This window comes from Nicotiana sylvestris, chromosome 11 (assembly GCF_000393655.2).
Source record: "Nicotiana sylvestris chromosome 11, ASM39365v2, whole genome shotgun sequence".
Lineage (NCBI taxonomy): Eukaryota > Viridiplantae > Streptophyta > Magnoliopsida > Solanales > Solanaceae > Nicotiana > Nicotiana sylvestris.
Genome location: NC_091067.1, coordinates 155,352,699 through 155,371,950, shown reverse-complemented (window position 1 = coordinate 155,371,950; position 19,252 = coordinate 155,352,699). Strand labels below are relative to the sequence as shown.

Here is a 19,252-nt window from a genome sequence, read left to right as displayed (position 1 = left end):
GCTAACACTACACCTAAAAGGCCAAAACACACCTAGAAATCTATCCCTACAATCAAATGCATTATCGATTTAGAAGATGCAGGTTGCAAAAGAGATGTAAATGAATTATAACCTAAGAAGAAGACAAACCAAAAAATAAGATGCTATAAATAAATATCAATAAACAAGTAACGACTAGTAAGTATCAGTTCCTAAGGCCAACACCAAAGTGAAATCTCCCAGTCCTCTGGTCATTGAAGGCATACTCCAGTCTTAGAGGTCCTAATGGCGAGTCTACGCGAATACCAACTCCACATCCATATCCACTTCCAGGTTTTCGCCTCGGGCCAGCAGGATCACCTGTTAAGGAAAAACAATATTGACCTAAAAGCATGCCAAAGTGTAATACATGTCAAATCCCCCAGATTTAAACTGACTTGAGTAGAGTGCTCGTCAATGGAGCCTTAGTCAAGTAGATAAATTTTAATACTGAGATTGAATAGACAATTTAGTTTATAGTTCCTTCATGTTTTTGAATTTAGCGGATGTTGCCTACAAAGGTGTCAAATGGGCTGATTGGACTGAATTTTGGCGGGTCAAAATCAGCTGAGTTAAATAAATGGGAGGGCCGTGAAGCTCCTCAAACTTGGGCAGGTAGGACAGGTCAAATTTTAATGCGCTAATTTTGCCGCTCCTAAGTTGCCTATTATCCACAAGTATGGATACTTATTCTATCAATCTGGTCGCAGTTAGACTACTACTGCCATCAGAAGAGATTAAACATTGTAGTATACTCTTTTTTATGTTGGTTTTTCTTTTTTTTGTGTGTGTGTGGGGGGGGGGGGGGGGACAGAAACATCAGACCAGAGATACATACCAGGAACACTTGGACCAGAACCAAGATCTGTGCCATAATCAGCAAATACAGCCCCTTCTAATGGCCCCATCTGCAAAACACGGGGAATATGATAAGAAAGATGATAGCATACAGTATTCAAGTCAAAGACGTTTAGCAGAGAACTAATATTGTAAGGAACGTGTAGCTTAACAGAGGATGAAGCTGAAATGAAGACCATGGGAAACTAGGGTTAATAGTAGAGGCAAAAACCGTTTGGAAATATTCTTCCATCTACCTAAGTACTGATGGATAAAGTTGGTGATATTTGTACCGCTGGTAGGATGCAGCTATCGGGTGCAGTGGCGGACCCAGAATTTTGTGCAAGCGGGTTCAGTCGGAGAAGTCCATAACTAACATAAGCGGTATAAGCCGTATAAGCGGGTTCAAAAATAATTTCTATACAAAATTTACCTTGCTTTAGCCATAATTTATACATACACAATATTATTTTTTGACGAAGCGGGTTCAGTTGAACCCACTTCTCACCACTTGGGTCCGCCCCTGATCGGGTGGCATAATTGAGGTGCGTATAAGTTGGCCCGAACCCTATCATTAACAAATACCAAAGTAGAGGGAGAAGGAGTCAGAGAGAGAGGTCTAATAAATTGTAGGGAAAGACGCCCATATAGAGAGGTGCCTAAAAATCAATGAACATTAGCAACAGTCATCTTGGTAGAGATGGGATAGCACCAGCATCATCAGGATAGATTAGAGAGATGGTGAAAATCACCAATAATCTAGAGAAGGTGTTGAACTATCAGATGATAATTTCCAACTGCCTCCACTTACCAGAGGGAACGAAATTTCTCCACAGCCAACCACATAAGACCGGCCTGAGCCAACTGCGCCTTCTTCATATCCTCTCACACTATTGGTTCCACCAATAGCAAATGCTTCATGAGGTGGAAAATTACCAACCACATGACCACCAGAGAAGCTGCAAAAGGAAACTCGCAATAGCCAGCAACTTAATTTAGAGGAATTTTTAAAGGATACAGTTGAAGGAAGAACAGCCAAATTTAGCATCTTTCTAGCTAATCCCACAAAAAAATGGAGAATGTACCTTCCAAGAAGACGAATAGGACCAAATACAACTCCTTTTCTAGCACGAGCATTGACTCTGTTGAAACCTAGCCACTCTGACCACACAGGAAGTCCTTGCTCCATGTTGAAAACGAACTGCAAAACAGCAGGGTAACCAAGTTTGGAGTACATCAATAATTCTTTCTATCTGTTTATTCACTAGATAAAGAGTCTGGCAGAATATTAGAAAACTCACCACTGACGAACCAGGGTCACCAGAACCAGTATAGACAGTCTCAAGTTTGGCAAGCAACATATCATCGTGAGTGTTGCCACTGCAGCAGTTCAGAAAGGAACACATTGGACAATTTCTTGTGGCCAGATATAACAACACTTTAGGCAGCATAAACCATCAACATATACCTTGCAGTAAGTGGACTACTGTAGTAGTCCCTTATAATAGGATTCCCTTTGTCATCCCGAGCACCAGCACGCTGAGAAATTCAAATAGGAAAGACAAGTAGCAGCAGCATTAACATATGGAAAATAAAAGATATGTCAGACACTGGAAATGATTAAATAACTCCACTGATGTCCCAAGACTAGAAAGTAGAGAGTTTTCATCCTCCTTGGCACACTCTTAGTTCTTACAGCACAATCTTACGGCAGAAAATATTATTCAAACTATTCATGCCCAGCTTCTGCTAATTATTGCATAAATGACTCAAAATTATTCCTAGGATTTGCTATTGTTGCATCACTATTTATAGGAATGGCAATGGCGCGGGCCGGGTTTAGCCTTAACCCGCTAAGACTTCAACCTGCACCGCATAGCAATATTTTCAGTTCTCAACCCGCAAACCCACCCCACCCCCACCCCCACCCCCCGCATAAACCCACACCACACTGTCTGTCTTCACTGAAGGAACCAAGTCGTGTAAAATGTGTTGAAGATGTGATCGATTTTACTTCAAGCTTTTGAATATTAACTACCTTACAAGTAATCCATAAGTATAGTTTGCTGAGGAAGGAATTTATTTTTACAAAATTAATCAACTCTGTCAGCAATGCAACTCAAACTGTCATTGAGTAAATTAATTACTTTAGCTTCTCCAAGTTGGTGTGGGTACTTGTACAGATTTTTCTTTTTCTTTTTTATATTGGATAAGTATTAGTCAAATAAATACTTGCAACAAATAACTGAAACATAGTAACATTAATTATCTATGAAAATTATAAATTGAAATGGTCAAAACCAGTCAAAAGAAAAGCTAAATTGAGATAACGAGAGTCGAAAGACAAAGTCGATTGAAAGTGGTAGAGTGAAACTTCAAAGTTAGTGCATTTAAAAGAAATGGAGCTGGTACAAAAATAGTATAACCCGCAACCGTCCCGCCCCCGCTAAAATTTTAAAAAATTTACTTCAATCCACACCGCACCGCCCCGCACCCGCCCCGCCCCATTGCCATCCCTAATCACTAAGCACAAGTGATATTTTTTTCTCCTGTTTTTGCCAGAGTAAAGTTGCTTCTGAACTCATCACTCCGAGATATGCTCTTTATTTCCAAGTTTCTACCAGTAATTAAATGCATTGACATGACGGTTATTACATCCAAAACCTCAAATATTCTTACTACGAAGGTCAGATGACTCATCCTAACTATCTGACTCTTCTGTTGAACAGCATTTTCTTCTCGAGCTCATTTATTGCAAAATAATTATGGACTTCTAATGAGCTAATAGAAAAAATGTCGGAATATGTAGAAGGTCATTCCACGTGAAATACACCCCATCCTAGCCATATATTATGCTTATTTGATATCAACATTCAATGGAGCGCATGATCAACCCTAATAGTAAATAAAAAGATAACACATGACATCTCTTTTTCATTTTCACAAGTTTCAAAATGAATTAGAAACTTTACTAGCAGCCTGACGTACCAATATTTAGACAAATGTTTAAACAATTCATAAGGCTTTTATAAGAAAGGGGGCTTATTCATGCCCAAAAATCTATTTGTTTTCGCCTTGCAAAAGAATTAGTCTATGTGGAGAATTGAAAAGGTTTATAATTGGTAACAGCATTGTACTAGGATCACAATACACTTAAATCGCCAAAATTACTTGGTAACAATGTAAATATAATGCACAATCACATTTAACATTCTTCTTTTTATTAAATGTGTGAATTCTTTTTTTTTCTTGGATTAAGCACATGCAATGTTTCTCTTTTAAAATGAACACTCCAAAGTTTAGGTAATAGAGATAATCGTTGGTCCCTGAAACAATACCAGTTCAATGAAATTTTACGAATAACTAGAGATGTAAATTCAAAACTTTTAATTACTAAATAACCCCATTCTAAAAATTCCCAAATCGACAAGAATTAGAGTTTACTCCCACAGGCAGTAAATTTCATGCTACGACATCCTGTTCAGGCTACATGGATGAGATGGTCTCTACACATTTGACTCTTGACTCTAAATACAAATCTCTTCGGGCCTTTTGGAAACAAGAGTTGAGTTTCTCACAGGCAAAAAATCTCATTCTCTTGGAGTCACCATTTCAACTCAATGTCAATTGCAGATTACAAAACCAACTTTCACACTCTTCAAAATCAATAAAGATCTTTATCACCATATTCCCTCTATAACATGCAAACCACCCAATAGCAGAAAGTAAGATAATCATTCTGCGGAGGGTGAATTAAATTATCAGACATTAATATATAAGCTACCTGAAATATGATTCCAGCTGTTCCATTCCACTTTGGTTTGAACGGCCGGCTGTATTCAATCCCAGCCGTGACACGTCCTATCGTCAGGCTACCATCGGGTTGGTTATGAACAAGCGTGCCAGGTGTCCTGGAATTCTAGTTAAAATAGGAAGTCAGACAGAATGAGCTCTGAACAAGCGTGCCAGGTGTCCTGGAATTCTAGTTAAAATAGGAAGTCAGACAGAAATGAGCTCTGACTAACTGCCACGATATATGCTTTAGTGGATCTTAAATTACCTGTATCATAATTGATCTTGAAGTCCTCTTATCATCTCCTTCAATCCATGGGTCTGTATAGTTTATCCGAAAAAGTGAGTCAATTTGACCTCGCTCCAGTGACAAATTCAGCTTTTGATTTCTTCCGAAAAGATTTTTGTGGTATATGGCACAACTGAAATGGAAAGATAAAATGAACAGCATACTCTAGGATCTTTTTTTTTTGAAAGTGAATCTTTTTGGATTCAAGGTGAAAAGTAGCACACATCTTGAATATAATAGGAACTACTAATACATAGCATGCTAACTACTAGCACGGATGTCTGCCTACATTGATAAGGCTTTGTTTGAACGAGCTATCCTATCTATTAACAGAAGTTCATGTAAGAGTTTTTATTTTATATTTTTAATAAGGAAAAGAATTTGTGGCTGCTGGGATACGGAAGTCCATGTAAGAATATTTCCTAGAAGTGTTTGAGCTAAAAACTGGTAAATATGTGGACCCTGAACCCTAAACCACAGATCTTTTTCCTAAGAAAAGGTAATCGCATTGGCTTCTTTTTTTCCGTTTATGGAAAAGCTATTTAGAGTATATTTGCAGCTTGTAAGAAATGAAGCACCAAAAAGTAGCAGAAATATAGTAGATTTCGCAGAAGTGCTCCCCACGGGGTTGAGCTTATGCTTCTAAGTAGTCCAATGAATAAGCTGTTTTTTTTTAAGAAAACAAAGTCAATTTAGACCCTTAACGTTTTTTCTGAAAAGTTGTTCCTAATGTTAACCAAATTTAATTAAGAATTTCACATGCTTGGCATGAGTATATAGGTTTCACCAGTACAGCAATTTGATTAACCACATCCTTATGTTACGACAAAAAATTTCAATTCACAAAACCTAGAAATGTAAACAACAAAGTGGAGAATCTTCAAAGAACATGGAAGAAAGCCAACTTGACCATGATCGCTCGGAACCCCAAAAAACAATCTCCTAAAGTTGAAGACACTACACCAAAAAGAATTTCCCACTACTGAAAGTACCTGCCAATCAATCCAGCAAGGGGTCCATTTGTGATCCTGAAATTGAAATACATACAATTTAACAGGCAGTGGAGAAACCAAAAGAGACATTATAACAGAAAGTCGTTTTCCAAGAATAATAACTTCTCAAATGTCACCATACCCACTAGAAATTCCACCACCAGCAGAAATGCCACCCCCACTTTTACGCTCGACAACATTCATAATTAAGTCTACCTTACCAGTATCTGCAATATTGCATTCAAAAAGTTAATTTACAGAAAGAGCAATAGATTACAGCATACAGAGAAGACGCCCAAAGGGGTAAGGAGGGCCTTGACGCCACCAAAACTTTCTGTAGTGCATATGGTCTCTTTTATATGCACAGCATTTTCTATAGTGCTTAATCATTGTCCGCCCCCTGGTGCAACCAAGAGGACCCACAAGCAAAAGAATATTTTAGTTATTAATAAGGCTGTAAATTTACCAAACAGATATATCTTGCGGTAATCTCCAATGCCTTAGATCTAAGTAATAACCACTAATTTCACAGATCTGTTCATTTTATTCTATTTTTATTCATTCTTGGATCTAATACATGTTATATTTGGCCTTCTATTATTTCTAGTTAAATTAGACTTTAATTTATAGGTCGCAGTCCAAAAAGCTCTTACTAATTAACATCAGGCTTGACTCACAGGTCATCCTCAAGAGAAGAGAAAGTTTTAAGATCTTAGGGTCAATTATCCAGGGAGATAGGGAAGATCGACGGGATGTTACGCACCGTATTGGGATGGGGTGGATGAAATGGAGGTTAGCGTCTGGAGTCCTGTGTGACAAGAATGTGCCACCGAAACTCAAAGGTAAGTTCTATAGAGCGGTCGTTAGACCGGCCATGTTGTATGGAGCTGAGTGTTGGCCAGTCAAGAATTCACATATCCAGAAGATGAAAGTAGCAGAAATGAGGATGTTGAGATGGATGTGTGGGCACACTAGGCTGGATAAGATTCGGAATGAAGATATTCGGGAGAGGGTGGGCGTGGCTCCCGTGGACGACAAGATGCGGGAAGCGCGGCTTAGATGGTTCGGACACGTGCGGAGGAGAAGCCTAGATGCACCGGTTAGGAGGTGTGAGTTGTTGACTTTGGCAGGTACGAGAAGAGGCAGATGGCGGCATAAGAAGTATTGAGGCGAGGTGATCAGGCAGGACATGGCGCGACTTCAGATTTCCGAGGACATGGATCTTGATAGGAACAAGTAGAGGTCTAGCATTAGGGTGGTAGGCTAGGGGGTAGTCGAGAGTTCTTCCCTCTTTATACGGGGTAGTCTGATAAAGTTTCGTGTAGGTTTGTTAGCGTTTTATGTTGTGTTCACATTGTTGTTTTGCTTAGTTTTGTGTTATTGTCCTTTCACTTATGCGTTGTTGTTATTTTCTTTCTGGCATCTCTTGTTGTTACATGCCTTTTCTCTTGTTTCTTTTCTGATATTATTGCCTCTTGTTGAGCCGAGAGTCTCCCAGAAACAGCCTCTCTACCCTTTTGGGGTAGGGGTAAGGTCTGCGTACACTCTACTCTCCCCAGACCCCACTAGTGGGATTTTACTGGGTATGTTGTTGTTGTTGTTGTAATTAAGGGTTGGCTTTCTTCCATTCCATGTTCAAGTAATTATTAGGAGCTTTTCGGACTGCAACCTATAAATTTGTTCTTGGTATAAGTATAGGTTCACCATTTGATCACAACACATCCCTAAATTAATTCTTGGTATAAGTATAGGTTCACCATTTGATCACAACACATCTCCTAAATTGAAATGGTGTTTGTTACTATATTTTCCTAACAAGGACATTCCTTTCTTGTGTTACTATATACCTTTATAATACATTTTGCCTTTGATAATATGTGTCATTTCATCCTTAATATTTTCTTTTATGTAATGCTATTCCCCCAACCCAAATAGAAAAAGAAACATCCTAGCTATGCCTCTCTTAACTTAGATAAAAATGCAGTTATGCACAAAGAGAGGTGCGATATGATTTGACAGTTAAAACCATCTTCACTAAATCACCTCCAGCAGGTTGAGGGATAATGCTAACATCTTCCATAATGCCCATAGCTAAGACAGTGTCCACATCTCTTTTCCCTTGAAGCATGCTGTATACCTAGACAAGAATAGACAAAATTTCACATTCGAACTAGCACAAAGATAGTGGATTTCCCAGGAAAAAAAGATGGTATACAAATTGAGAAGTTCCCATGCAATTTGCAAAATCAGCAATTTCACTTATGCCAATTCACAATTAAGAAATAGTAGAACAAGCTAAGTGTAAGATAGAGTCTTTTGGTCATTTGATATACATAACTATGTGAACCTCTCAATGAGAAAACCATGATTAATGGGACCTCTCTTGTTATACACGGGTAAAAGACACTCTCAACTTTGTGACTTCTAGTAAGAAATATTTGAATGGATAAACTAGTAAAAGCTAGAGCTTTCACACTTGCAACAAACATAAAAGAGCAGAAGTTGGAAAAAGAAGATAGAAGGAGGGTATTGTGCCAAAATGCTAACGTTCTCTGCCATGCTTCCCAAGTAACTAAAGTGCAGGTCAACTAACTTTGCAGCAAAATTTAGGATAACAGCAATTTCATTCAATCAGAAGGTGCAAAAAAATCCAATTGGACGCATTTTATTTCCATATATCTTTTTAAGATTTAGCCGCATGCGTAAGACATGCAAGTGAGACGCAAAGTGATGTTGAGATACTATTAACACAAGGTAGAATTTCAGAAAACAAAAACCAGTGAATTTATAAACGTGTCAAGCAGAAGTTAAGCTCACTTATTGTTTTGAAACACTTAAAACTCTAGATTTGTACAAAACTTTTCCCTTATTACAATGACGTGTGATAAAAAATATTTGGAGAACGATCATTTATTACAACAAATGTTGTCTGGTGAGATGAACCAGCCACAATAAGAAAATTGGAACAATTGCAACCAAAAGATAAATCTTCAGAGGAAAATCACTGAACGTATACAGAAGCTAGCTATAACTTTTTAGGGCTTCCAGATAAGGAGAGGTAGAGGAAGACCGAAGAAGCAGTGGGGAGAAATAATTCGGCAGAATATGGCATATCTTCAGCTTACCGAGGACACGACCCTTGATAGGAGGGGGTAGAGGTCAAAAATTAGGGTTGTAGGTTAGAAGGTAGTCGTACGTCTTTCCTTTCCATGATAGTAGTAGTATTTTTTTGCATTCTCTTATTCTTGGATTTATAGTACTATTGTTTCTTTTGCTTCGGCTATCTCACTATCTTGCTGTTGTACTGCTTCTTTTCCTTTCCATGCTTTTTTCAAGCCGAGGGTTTATCTAAACAGTCTCTCTACCTTCACAAAATAAGGGTAAGGTCTGCGTATACACTACCCTCCGCAAACCCCACTTGTGGGATTACACTGGGTTTTTTTTGTTGTTGTTGTAGATAAACCCAAGCCAAGAAGTTAAAACAAACCTATTGATCAAGACTGCAACCTTTTCGTGATTTTTTTTGTTTTCTAATAGGTGAACAAGTTGGTAACCTATAACTTCCTATTGATTCACGAAAATTGAAGTTGACAACTGCCAAGGAAAAGATGACCAGCATATTAGCCTACAGAATGAGCCTCCTACTAAAGCATCAAGGTTCTGCAGAATTAGATGGCATAAACAAAAAAGAGAAAAGGGGTTAATAGGAAATTCGCTACTCTAACATACTTTAGCCTACTTTAATTCACTACTCTAACATGCTTTAACCTACTCATAGAAACACAAAACTGCTAAGAACTAACTTCAAATTGTAAAAGTTTCTAGATATCAAAGATGTACATTGAAAGACAGTTTTTAACACCAAGTTTTTAAAGGAATAAAAAATAAAGTGCTGTTAGAATAGGAAAGGCCAATCAAAGTATACCTGCCCTTTCTTTGTAGTAAGTTGCCGAAGTATAGTTTCAGGCCTTGTTTTCCCTACAGTTGGCTCACCACTGAGACATGCAAGCAAGTGCAAGACATTGCTAAGAGCAATTGTATTCACTAAAAGGCATAGGTATAAGAAAGTTAGGTTCTTACGTCTTATCAAGGAAACGGATGGCTATGTTATTCACCTCTGCTTCAGAAACTCCTAGCCTAATCATACCTCCAGAGAGCATCTCTACACTCGATACCTACAGGACATTATAAGATAACTCAAATTTACCACATCACAAATAAAGGCATCCAAAGGAGAAAAAACAATAACAGGCTAGTTATCATAGTGAAGTGCTAACCGCTCCAAAAAGCCCCCGCTCCATGTACCAACCATTTATAGAGCTTATTATTTCATCTATACGCTTGATATTAACAATTTTTCCTGCATTGCTTGACACCAAAATAAGCACAGCATGGGTTGCGTACTAGACAGAGCGCAAGATAGAGGCTGATTATTTAATATACTTGAAAGACAAATACAAAACAGAAGCTCGTGCATATGAAAAGAAATGACAATACAGGGTGTATAGCGAGAGTATAAGGAAGGCTTACCACATCCATCTCGAAAAGAATCCTCTACAAACCTTGCTGGAAGCACATTGGCTCCTTCACATACCAAACCATGGAACTCCTGGTTTGGTTCTACCTTATGCCAAAACATAACAGATATAGGCAATTATACATGGCAAACAATGAGGAAATAGTACATTTTTCTGAATGCATTTGAACATTTAGAAACTTTTAATAATATAATACAATCTTCATTTGCTTATCGAAAAGGAAACTCTTTTTATGCAATAGAATTTTTATCGGTTTATCCTAGTCTAATAATTACTACTATTGTTATTTCAAAATATAAAGTGAAATATCACTATTTGAAAAAAATAATATTTTAACCTGTCAATGGAATATATTTTTTCCTCTTTTTGTGACTAGCTTGCGCGCACTTTGACTATCCCACCACCAGCACAGGTATAGTTGCACCAGTTAATTCTACCTACCCAGGCTTAGGCTGATGGAATTTGAACCTGAAACCTCACGGTTCTCCTCCTACTTCATTGCAATACAATATCTTATATCTCAATTTATTCATCATGTTTCTTCTAAAAGAACCAACCTTTAAGCTAAATAAGATATCAATTAGTTCTTTTTTTAAGCTAATTAGATATAAAACTTGTGGTTTAAAACAAGCATAGACGTTTTTTGTTGATCTCATCAAAGGTTAAATAGGAAGTTTAAAGTTAAATTGTTTCTAAATATAGAAATCCGTCAGTTTTCCTGAACAATTCAAAAAGGAAAACGTGCCACATAAATTGGAACGGGGGAAGTAATAACTGAAGAAAAATGTACCTGGAAAACCAAGCGAATACCATCTCTAGTATCAACAGCAACAGGCATACAAGAGCAAAAGTACCCACTATCAATGATCCTATGCACATCTTCTTGTACCTCTCGTACAGTAAGTGCCGAATTGGGCCGACACGCTTTAAGCGCATTTAATGCTTCACTCTCCAAATCCTTCAGTTCAAGTTCTTCACCGTCCTTGTTACGTACTAATACCTCACTAATCAGAACTCTCTCCTCGTTCCCACTCCCCATTTTTGGGCCGGGCCCCGATAACTGAGTCGACCCGGGTAAGTCATCCGGGTTGTTCTGAGTCAATGCCATTGATGCAGAGCAGAGGAGTGGAATTTTTCGTAAATTCCAGTTAAATAGGTTGATGTTTCTGGGTTTTTTAAGGAATTGGAGAATTGCATTTTGGGGATTGAAATTTTGGTGAAATTTTGGGAGTGAGAATTTGGATAAAGTTTGTAAAATTGGATTTTGATTAATTAAGTGGAGATTCGTGAAGAAAGGGTTTTTTGGGGTATGGTGGTCAAGAGGAGGAGAAAAGAGAGGGAGTTTGATAGAAGAAGAAGTGAAGCGAACGTCGTCGTTTTGGGACATAGCTGAATGTTTACTTGCCTCTGTAACAAACTAGGGTTTTAGGGGTTGAAGAAGAAGAGAAACTGGAGCTGCACTCCACTCTACAGCTGATGACTGAGAAGGGGACAAACACCTTTTTATGTATTTTTGGTAAATAAAAATAGTAACATAAAATTATTAGAGCAAAAAATAATAACATAAAATGAAATGTATTTTTCTATTTTTATTTTCTTCTAAAAATAATAAAATAAGTATTTTTTGGGTATATATTATACTTTTTTCTGATTAGTGAATATAATTAATTTTAATTGACCATCCAACTTTTTACTTTGCCTAAATTATTATGATAGGGATCACTTTTTTTAACGAAAGCGAATCCAAATTAATGAATTCCAAATACTGGTTACCATGCTCGTAAACCTATTGTTTTTTTAAATTATTTTACGATAATGATAGGTTATATAAGTATTATAGGGGGGGGGGAAGTAATCACTACATATTAACTAAATAACTACTATAATCTATTTAAATTTATCTCATAAATTAACTTAACGACTATATTAAACTTAAAATGTGAGAATTACTACGGAAATTGAACCTGGTGCTACTAAAATGCCTCAACTGTTTTCCCATAACAACTTTTCTCTCTACTCTAACCTTGTTAATGAGTGTAGGTTATTATTTAAGAAACTAGAGAATCCCAAATCCGACACAATTTCCGCGAGGGGAATAGACTTGCACATAATTTGGCAAAGAAAGGATCCAAGCAATCAAGCAATACTCCCTTATCAACAAATGTTTTACCCACCGAATGTTTTTGGGAAGTTGCTATAGGAGGACAAAGCTACACATGATATGACTAGTAGTTGGCTCAGGTGATTTTCATGCCCCTAATGAGGCATCACCTCTATGTAATGCTACTACTTAATTATTAATATAAATTTCGTCGTTTTAGCAACAAAAAAAAAAACTTAAAATGCCCACCCCTTGATCAGTATAAAATAGTAAGTAGTAGCATGGTAAAAATAGAGGTTATAATAAACAGCAGGCTTTTAGTTATTGGTGTCATTGGTGTGTGATTTTAATATTAAAAATTGACCTATTGATTAGTCAACAACTTTTTTGTTACTAAACATAACTAAAAGCTGTTTTCCAACTTCCGTACAAAAGCTGAGTTAAACACTCTTTTTTCTTTTTTAAGACTATGGTCTAAAAGGCCCATAAGCGCCTGCCATTTTTCCGGGTCCTGAATGGCCCAAGAGGCCAACCCCAACTTTATATCTACCATTGCAATTGAAACTAAAAGCCCATAAGTTACAAATATCGCCAAAGTCTAGAATACCAACATGTCCCAGCTTACTCTCTCTCTCTCTAAGCCAGTGTTATATGTGTTTGATGGGTGTACTTTAGGTCTACTACAATATTCAATCGAAACACAATCTAGTTAATGTATCTAAATAAAAAAGAAAAATTACACGATACATCAAATATATATATATATATATATATATATATATATATATATATATATATATATATATATATATATATACACACTCTATTTATCATTTGTAGATATACTTTCAGGAATTTACCATCCATAGTTATATTTGGATTTTATAGCAAATCCACAAACAAGAGATCAATTGTTTTGAACTGAAACAAGAGAGCAACAGACTCTCATAGCTTAGTTGGTGAGAGTGCTCGCTTAGTAAGTAAAGGTATTGAGTTCGACTCTCAATTAAACAATAGTGTTTACCTTGAAAAATGTGGGTAACAATTAAAGATAATTTGTGGTGTTAAATATATGTGATATATTCTCATACTAGTGATTATGCAAGTAATATTGAGCTTAAGTAAGAAGAAATAATGAACCAAATCAATGTTATCGAAACAGTTGGGGCCTCGAGCTCGTCTATCCAGGGATCTCGAGGTCAGCTAGGGCCAATCAAGTATGAACAATAAAGTAAAGGCAGTAAAGTTGAAGAATAATTGATGAGCACGTTGAACAAGAAAAGAATAAGAATGTTCTATTGCAGTGAACGATCTGATCTTTACAAAATGATTGGGGTCCCCTTTAAATAGGAGGAGAAAACTCCAATATAGTACCTTGCTCATAAAGGTAAAGTGTCCTATTGGTATAGGTGTATAATGGCCTAGTACGGACTTGTACCATTTCGTACAACCCTTATCATATAATTAATACGCTGGTCCACGTGTCCTAAAGAAATTCACGCTCTTTCTTGATTGATTTCGAGATTATGCTGCCTTCGATGCAAGCCGTGTTAGGCCTTCAATCAGCTTATTCGAGGTAGGTGTCCCTTAGCCGGATGCGACACCCACTTCGAGACTCCCGGACTTGAGCCTATAGCCCGATTTAAGACTTTAAAATCGTGCTCCTCGATTTTGACCCTCCAAGTTCAATGGCCCATCTACCGCAGCTGAAGATCGGCCGACCTGGGACGTGGATGGCGGGCGCAGGTTGAGTTATGCCTCATTCCCGACGGTTGATGCGGATCTACCACAGGCGCAGGTATGTTTGTATTACTATAAAATTTCAATTGTTTTCTTTTCCTTAATGAGCTGTCATTAATTAATTTTTAACTTTCTTATGAAGGCTTCGTCCCAGCCCATCTTTGAGGCCACTACATGCTTTAATAAGGACACCACAGATGCATATACTCAGGATGCCGACGAGAACACGGTGAGAAAATATTTTTTGACTTAACACGTACAATACTAATATACTTTTCACATGCTAAGCTTAGTACTTGTTTTGTAGGTTGTTGACGGCCCGACGGCCTCTTCTACCGATCCTGCCACTTATGGTGTCGATGTTGCTGCACATCCTCACATAAAGAGGCAGCTTGATGATGATGATCCAGATAGTGTACCCGGGCGATAGGGGATGCGACTCAGGCCAGCAACAGCACTGAAGCACACAGGCTGCGGGACACATTGATTTACTTATGTTTGTATTTTTTATAAATAGCACATTATGTAAATAATGGTAACAATTATGTTTTAGAAACAATTTTATTTTAACTGCGTTTGAACAACAATTTTACTTTAGCAGTACAACACAAACACAAACCTTGCGAACCTAACACAAAAACAAACAGTAGAACTAATGAAAACACTTGACAAAGGAAACATAAAGATACACTACACCGCTCAACACGTACATGCCATTGTTTAGTCACTACTGCCTAGTATTCTCTGCTCCAACCACTTGAGCTGGTCTTCCAGCTTTTTTTTCTCTTCTTCCACCTCCTTGAGTTTCGCCTTCAACTCCGCAATTTCTTGCTTGGATTGGCGCTCTCTGTCCTAGTACCCCGTACACACATTATGAAGATGATACAACTTGTCTTTGTAGTATTCCTGCTCACATGTTTCATCAATCCACACCTTAAAATTGCATGTAGGTACGTCGGGTTGCCTATAAAACTTGTTCATACAGGCCCAGTAGCGGCGTCCAGCTTCTTCCCAACAATCGTACATCATGTTTTTGGTTCCGCAGTCGCACCTTGGGCAATAAAGGGGTTGTTGAGACATTTCTTAAAGAGAAACTTTGGTTTTATGGAAATATTTGCTATAGTTTGTTGTTAAGCGCAGAAAATAAATAGAATGCGCTCGTTATTTATAGGTAAGATTTCACATAAAACGTAATATTATACCACGCTTTACATACACATAAAACGCAATATTATACCACGCTTTACATATTAAATTTTTCTGCAAGAAAATAGCTTTTTCACATGGTTTTCAGCTTTTTCATAACGATAAGACAACTCAAAAAAACGTAGTATTATACCGCGCTTTACATATAATTTTTTAAATTTTTAGATTGGTCTTCCTTAGTAACACCAATAAGTTGAATATTTGAACAATTCTATGAAGAAAATACTACATTATGTAAATAATGGCAACAATTCTATTTTAACAACATTTTTATTGTAACAGAATTTGAACAACAATTTTATTTTAACATGACAGCACAAACACAAACATAGCAAACCTAAAGATACACATAACAAAAAACAAACAGTACAACTAATGATAACACTTAACAAGGGAAACATAAAGATACACTACTACGTTCAACACGTACAAGCCACTATTTAGTCACAACCAGCTACTACTCTCTGCTCCAACCACTTGAGTTGGTCTTCTAGTTTTTTTTTCTTCTTCTACCTCCTTGAGTTTCGCCTTCAACTTGTGAGACCCCATGTGTTTTTTTCTCTTCTCTTACGTAATATACGTAACGTGGCATGGTTATATAGGTATATACGATTGGGTATAGCACATTGGGAGAATAAGACTGAAAATGTGTGGTAATATCAAGGAACTAACTAAAGCTTTAGGTTAAAGGAATCCCTTAAACAAAGGTTCGTGGTTAAAGAAATGGCTCGGGTAGCACCCCGCGCGTTCGGAAGGTTTAAGTTAACCTGCACATGTGGGATAAGACTAAGAGTGTCTAATATGCTAAGAATAGTGTATTATGAGGTATTATAATATCACACGGGTCACATGTTGAGTTTTGGAGTCAAGCAAGTTGCGAAATAAAGATCGACAAAGGTTATCGTAAATTTCTCTAATAATTTTTCTAAACTTTAGGTCAAATGTATCAGATCATTTCTCCCAATATATAATGAGTTATGGGACCCACAACACATCAAATTGAAGGTCTACAAGTCTAGTTTGCAAAAAAAATCTCACATCAAACGGACATTGGAGTAACAAGTTATGACTGACTATTTTACCCTGGACTATCCAGGTTGAAACCGAGTCACGAACCGAGTCGGGTCAAATAAGTGGTATAAGCCGGAAAATCCGACTTGTAAGACCCCAAAACATTTCATTTTCGTCCCAAAACAGTGAGGGAGCTGAAGAGAGGGTTCCATGGTATTCTTGAGTGATTAAGGTACGTTTTTAACGATTTCTACCGTTAAAGTTTGTCCCCATGCCTAGAAACTCAATCTCTACGCTTTGCAATCGTTTCCCCCTTCTATTAGCTGTGTTTGGAGCTATTTTTGGAAGATAGGAATTTGTTGCTCTTGCTGGTTCTTCAGGCTTTATACTTGATTTTCCAAGGTAATCATCTTGGGACTCTTTTATGATCGTTTTTACAAAGTTCTACGGACGTTTCATCAAGTTAGGGCCATATGGCAAATCTTCCGATTTAAACTCAACTATGAACTATTTATAGGTGTGTATAAGCTGCATATATACAGTGTTTGCGAAGCTTAGGACGTAAGAAACAACTTTTGTGAAGGAACTACAAGCATTCGGACGTTCGTTGGGAAGGTATGTTAAGGCTAAGCTCTGTCCTTCCTTTTTGCACGAATTCTTGGAAATTCCTAGGACGTCAAATGTGATATTTTACTATTCTATTGCTAGAAAGACCTTCTGTGAAAGGCATTGGGATCACAGCTGAAGTATTTTCATGATGCTATTAGGTTGATATTCCACTCGTTCGGTTAATTAGGGTATTTGACATCTATATATGTCATTTTGTCGGTTTTCTTATCCATATGTTTATATATATGAATTCTTACTCGTCTTTGGGTTGTGTGACTAAACAAAATAAAGGCATGTAGTATTTACGATCAGTCTTTCTTCCTTGTTAAAGTATATTTTAAAATCTCTAAAATGACACATCGATTTCCAAAAATATCAAATATAAATTTTACGTTTAAACTATTAAAACACTTGATTTTTGATATACTTTCCTTTACTAATTACCAAGAAATTAGGTATAAGGACTAAATGAAGTACCTTAAGCTTTTTATGAACATCTTTAGAGTTAAGTTATCTTTCTAAAAGTCGAGTTAAGTTTTCAAGCTTATTTATTCAAAGAAAACATATGAGGTCCCACGAGACAATTGTATGCGATACGAAGGTGATTATGAGATCATGAGGATAAGAGTACCTATGAGCCAAGATTGGTTAAGTTCTTGTTATAGCCTATTATGTGCATTCAAAGTTCATGTCATACATGTCATATTATGCATGGACTTCGAACTATAATCGGAGGTAAGGGGCCTATTTGCCCGAAAAACTATATATATTGTACAGATGGCCACAAGTTGGCAATATGATATCAGTTAGCTACCGGGAGAGACCGCCATTGCTAGCATTTGGTTGGGTATGTCATGCATTTGCATCAATATATATGTATTCACGACATACACTTACACGAGCATATCATGCATAATTGATTACTATGAGGTCGGATGTCGGTCATGGAGGCTATAAGAGTTTCAGTGTCACGTGGTTTCACTATTTTTTTTTACATCAGCTATGTATGATTCTACTTTTTGCCTTACATACCAGTACATTTTTATTCGTACTGATGTCCCGTTGCCTGGGGACACTGCATTTTTGTTTCGTGCGTGTAGGTGCAGGTAGGGACTCTGATCGAACCCTCTGCTAGGATTTCGGGGTTCAGCTATGAGTTGGTAAGCTTCACCTCTTCCTGGAGCTTTCATAGGATGGTTACTTTTGTGTACTGTTTGGGTATAGTCGGGGCCTTGTTCCGACAGTGCTTATGACACTCTTAGAGGCTATTGTGGACACAATATTCTGGGTTTCTTTTTGTAGCTTTCAGTCTCCAGCCCATAGGCTTGGCATGTATATATATATATATATATGTGTGTAGGCATGTATGTCTCCAATCGCGGCCTCGTCGGCCAACTAGTACTTTATTATTTTGGCTCGTCTACCTTTGTTTATATGGTTTATTGTTATTCAGGTCATGACTTTAACGGTCCAGTCTTAGTATTTCAGATGTTGTGCTGCTCGATCTGTTGGGCCCCAGTTTAGTTAGCTAGTATGTTTAGTGGCTAACTCGATCGAATACAGTATCGAGTGCTAGTCGTGGCTCCCCTAGTTTGGGGCATGACAAACTTGGTATAAGAGCAGGTCATGTCCCAGGGAGTCCACAAGCCGTGTCTAGTAGAGTCTTGCTTATGGGTGTGTTGTGCACCACACTTATAATCAGGAGGCTATGAGGCATTTAGGAATGGTTATGTTTCTTTCAATTAATAGATCGTGCTATAGAGCGAAGTTATAAGAACATATGAAATCTAAATCGTGCTTTGTGTTTCTTATCTTACAGACTACCTACGCTTAGGAGATGGCACAGCGAGAGATAGGTAAAAATCTTGGGGAAGGTACCAGTCGTTCCTTACTGGTTCAGAGGGATAGATTTCCCTTAGAGGCACACAGTGAGTCTCCAGTACCCCTAGTCTCAGCTTCCCCAGCACTTGTTAGAGCCTAGGGAGATGCAGTAGCCCCAGCCTCACCAGTTATATTAGTACCTGAGGCAGCCCGAGACACATGACATCTAGCACTTGTTGTTCCGCCATCAGAGACTGGGGAGCAGGGGATGAGGGAGGTAGTTCAGTTGCTGACTAGG

At 37.6% G+C, this 19,252-nt stretch overlaps 1 protein-coding gene across 3 annotated transcripts; it reads right to left on the bottom strand.

Annotated features, from left to right (window-relative positions):
- Positions 1-126: 126 nt before the first annotated feature.
- LOC104218164 (outer envelope protein 80, chloroplastic) lies at positions 127-11,938 on the bottom strand. Of its 3 annotated transcripts, none has more exons than XM_009768590.2 (16): positions 11,257-11,938; positions 10,459-10,552; positions 10,206-10,288; positions 10,009-10,103; positions 9,854-9,923; positions 7,972-8,065; positions 6,071-6,155; positions 5,929-5,964; positions 4,916-5,069; positions 4,640-4,774; positions 2,324-2,394; positions 2,157-2,235; positions 1,941-2,056; positions 1,667-1,814; positions 857-926; positions 127-339 (listed from the first exon to the last, which is right to left on the bottom strand). In XM_009768590.2, the coding sequence occupies exons 1-16, from the start codon at positions 11,851-11,853 to the stop codon at positions 185-187; spliced, it is 2,082 nt and encodes a 693-aa protein (XP_009766892.1). In that variant the 5' UTR covers positions 11,854-11,938; the 3' UTR covers positions 127-184. The 3 variants fall into 3 exon arrangements, with proteins under 3 accessions (XP_009766892.1, XP_070018722.1, XP_009766893.1); XM_070162621.1 differs by having other exon boundaries at positions 10,459-10,548; positions 11,257-11,395; XM_009768591.2 differs by lacking the exon at positions 11,257-11,938 and having other exon boundaries at positions 10,206-10,296; positions 10,459-10,549.
- Between the last annotated feature and the right edge of the window lie 7,314 nt (positions 11,939-19,252).

Bases quoted from the DNA above. Each gene is read 5' to 3' on its own strand.
- LOC104218164 (XM_009768590.2), bottom strand. From the start codon at position 11,853: ATGTCCCAAAACGACGACGTTCGCTTCACTTCTTCTTCTATCAAACTC. The intron at 9,924-10,008 runs GTAAGAACCTAA...TGCATGTCTCAG, and splicing joins ATCCGTTTCCTTGATAAGAC to TGGTGAGCCAACTGTAGGGA. The intron at 2,236-2,323 runs GTATATGTTGAT...GAACTGCTGCAG, and splicing joins AGTAGTCCACTTACTGCAAG to TGGCAACACTCACGATGATA.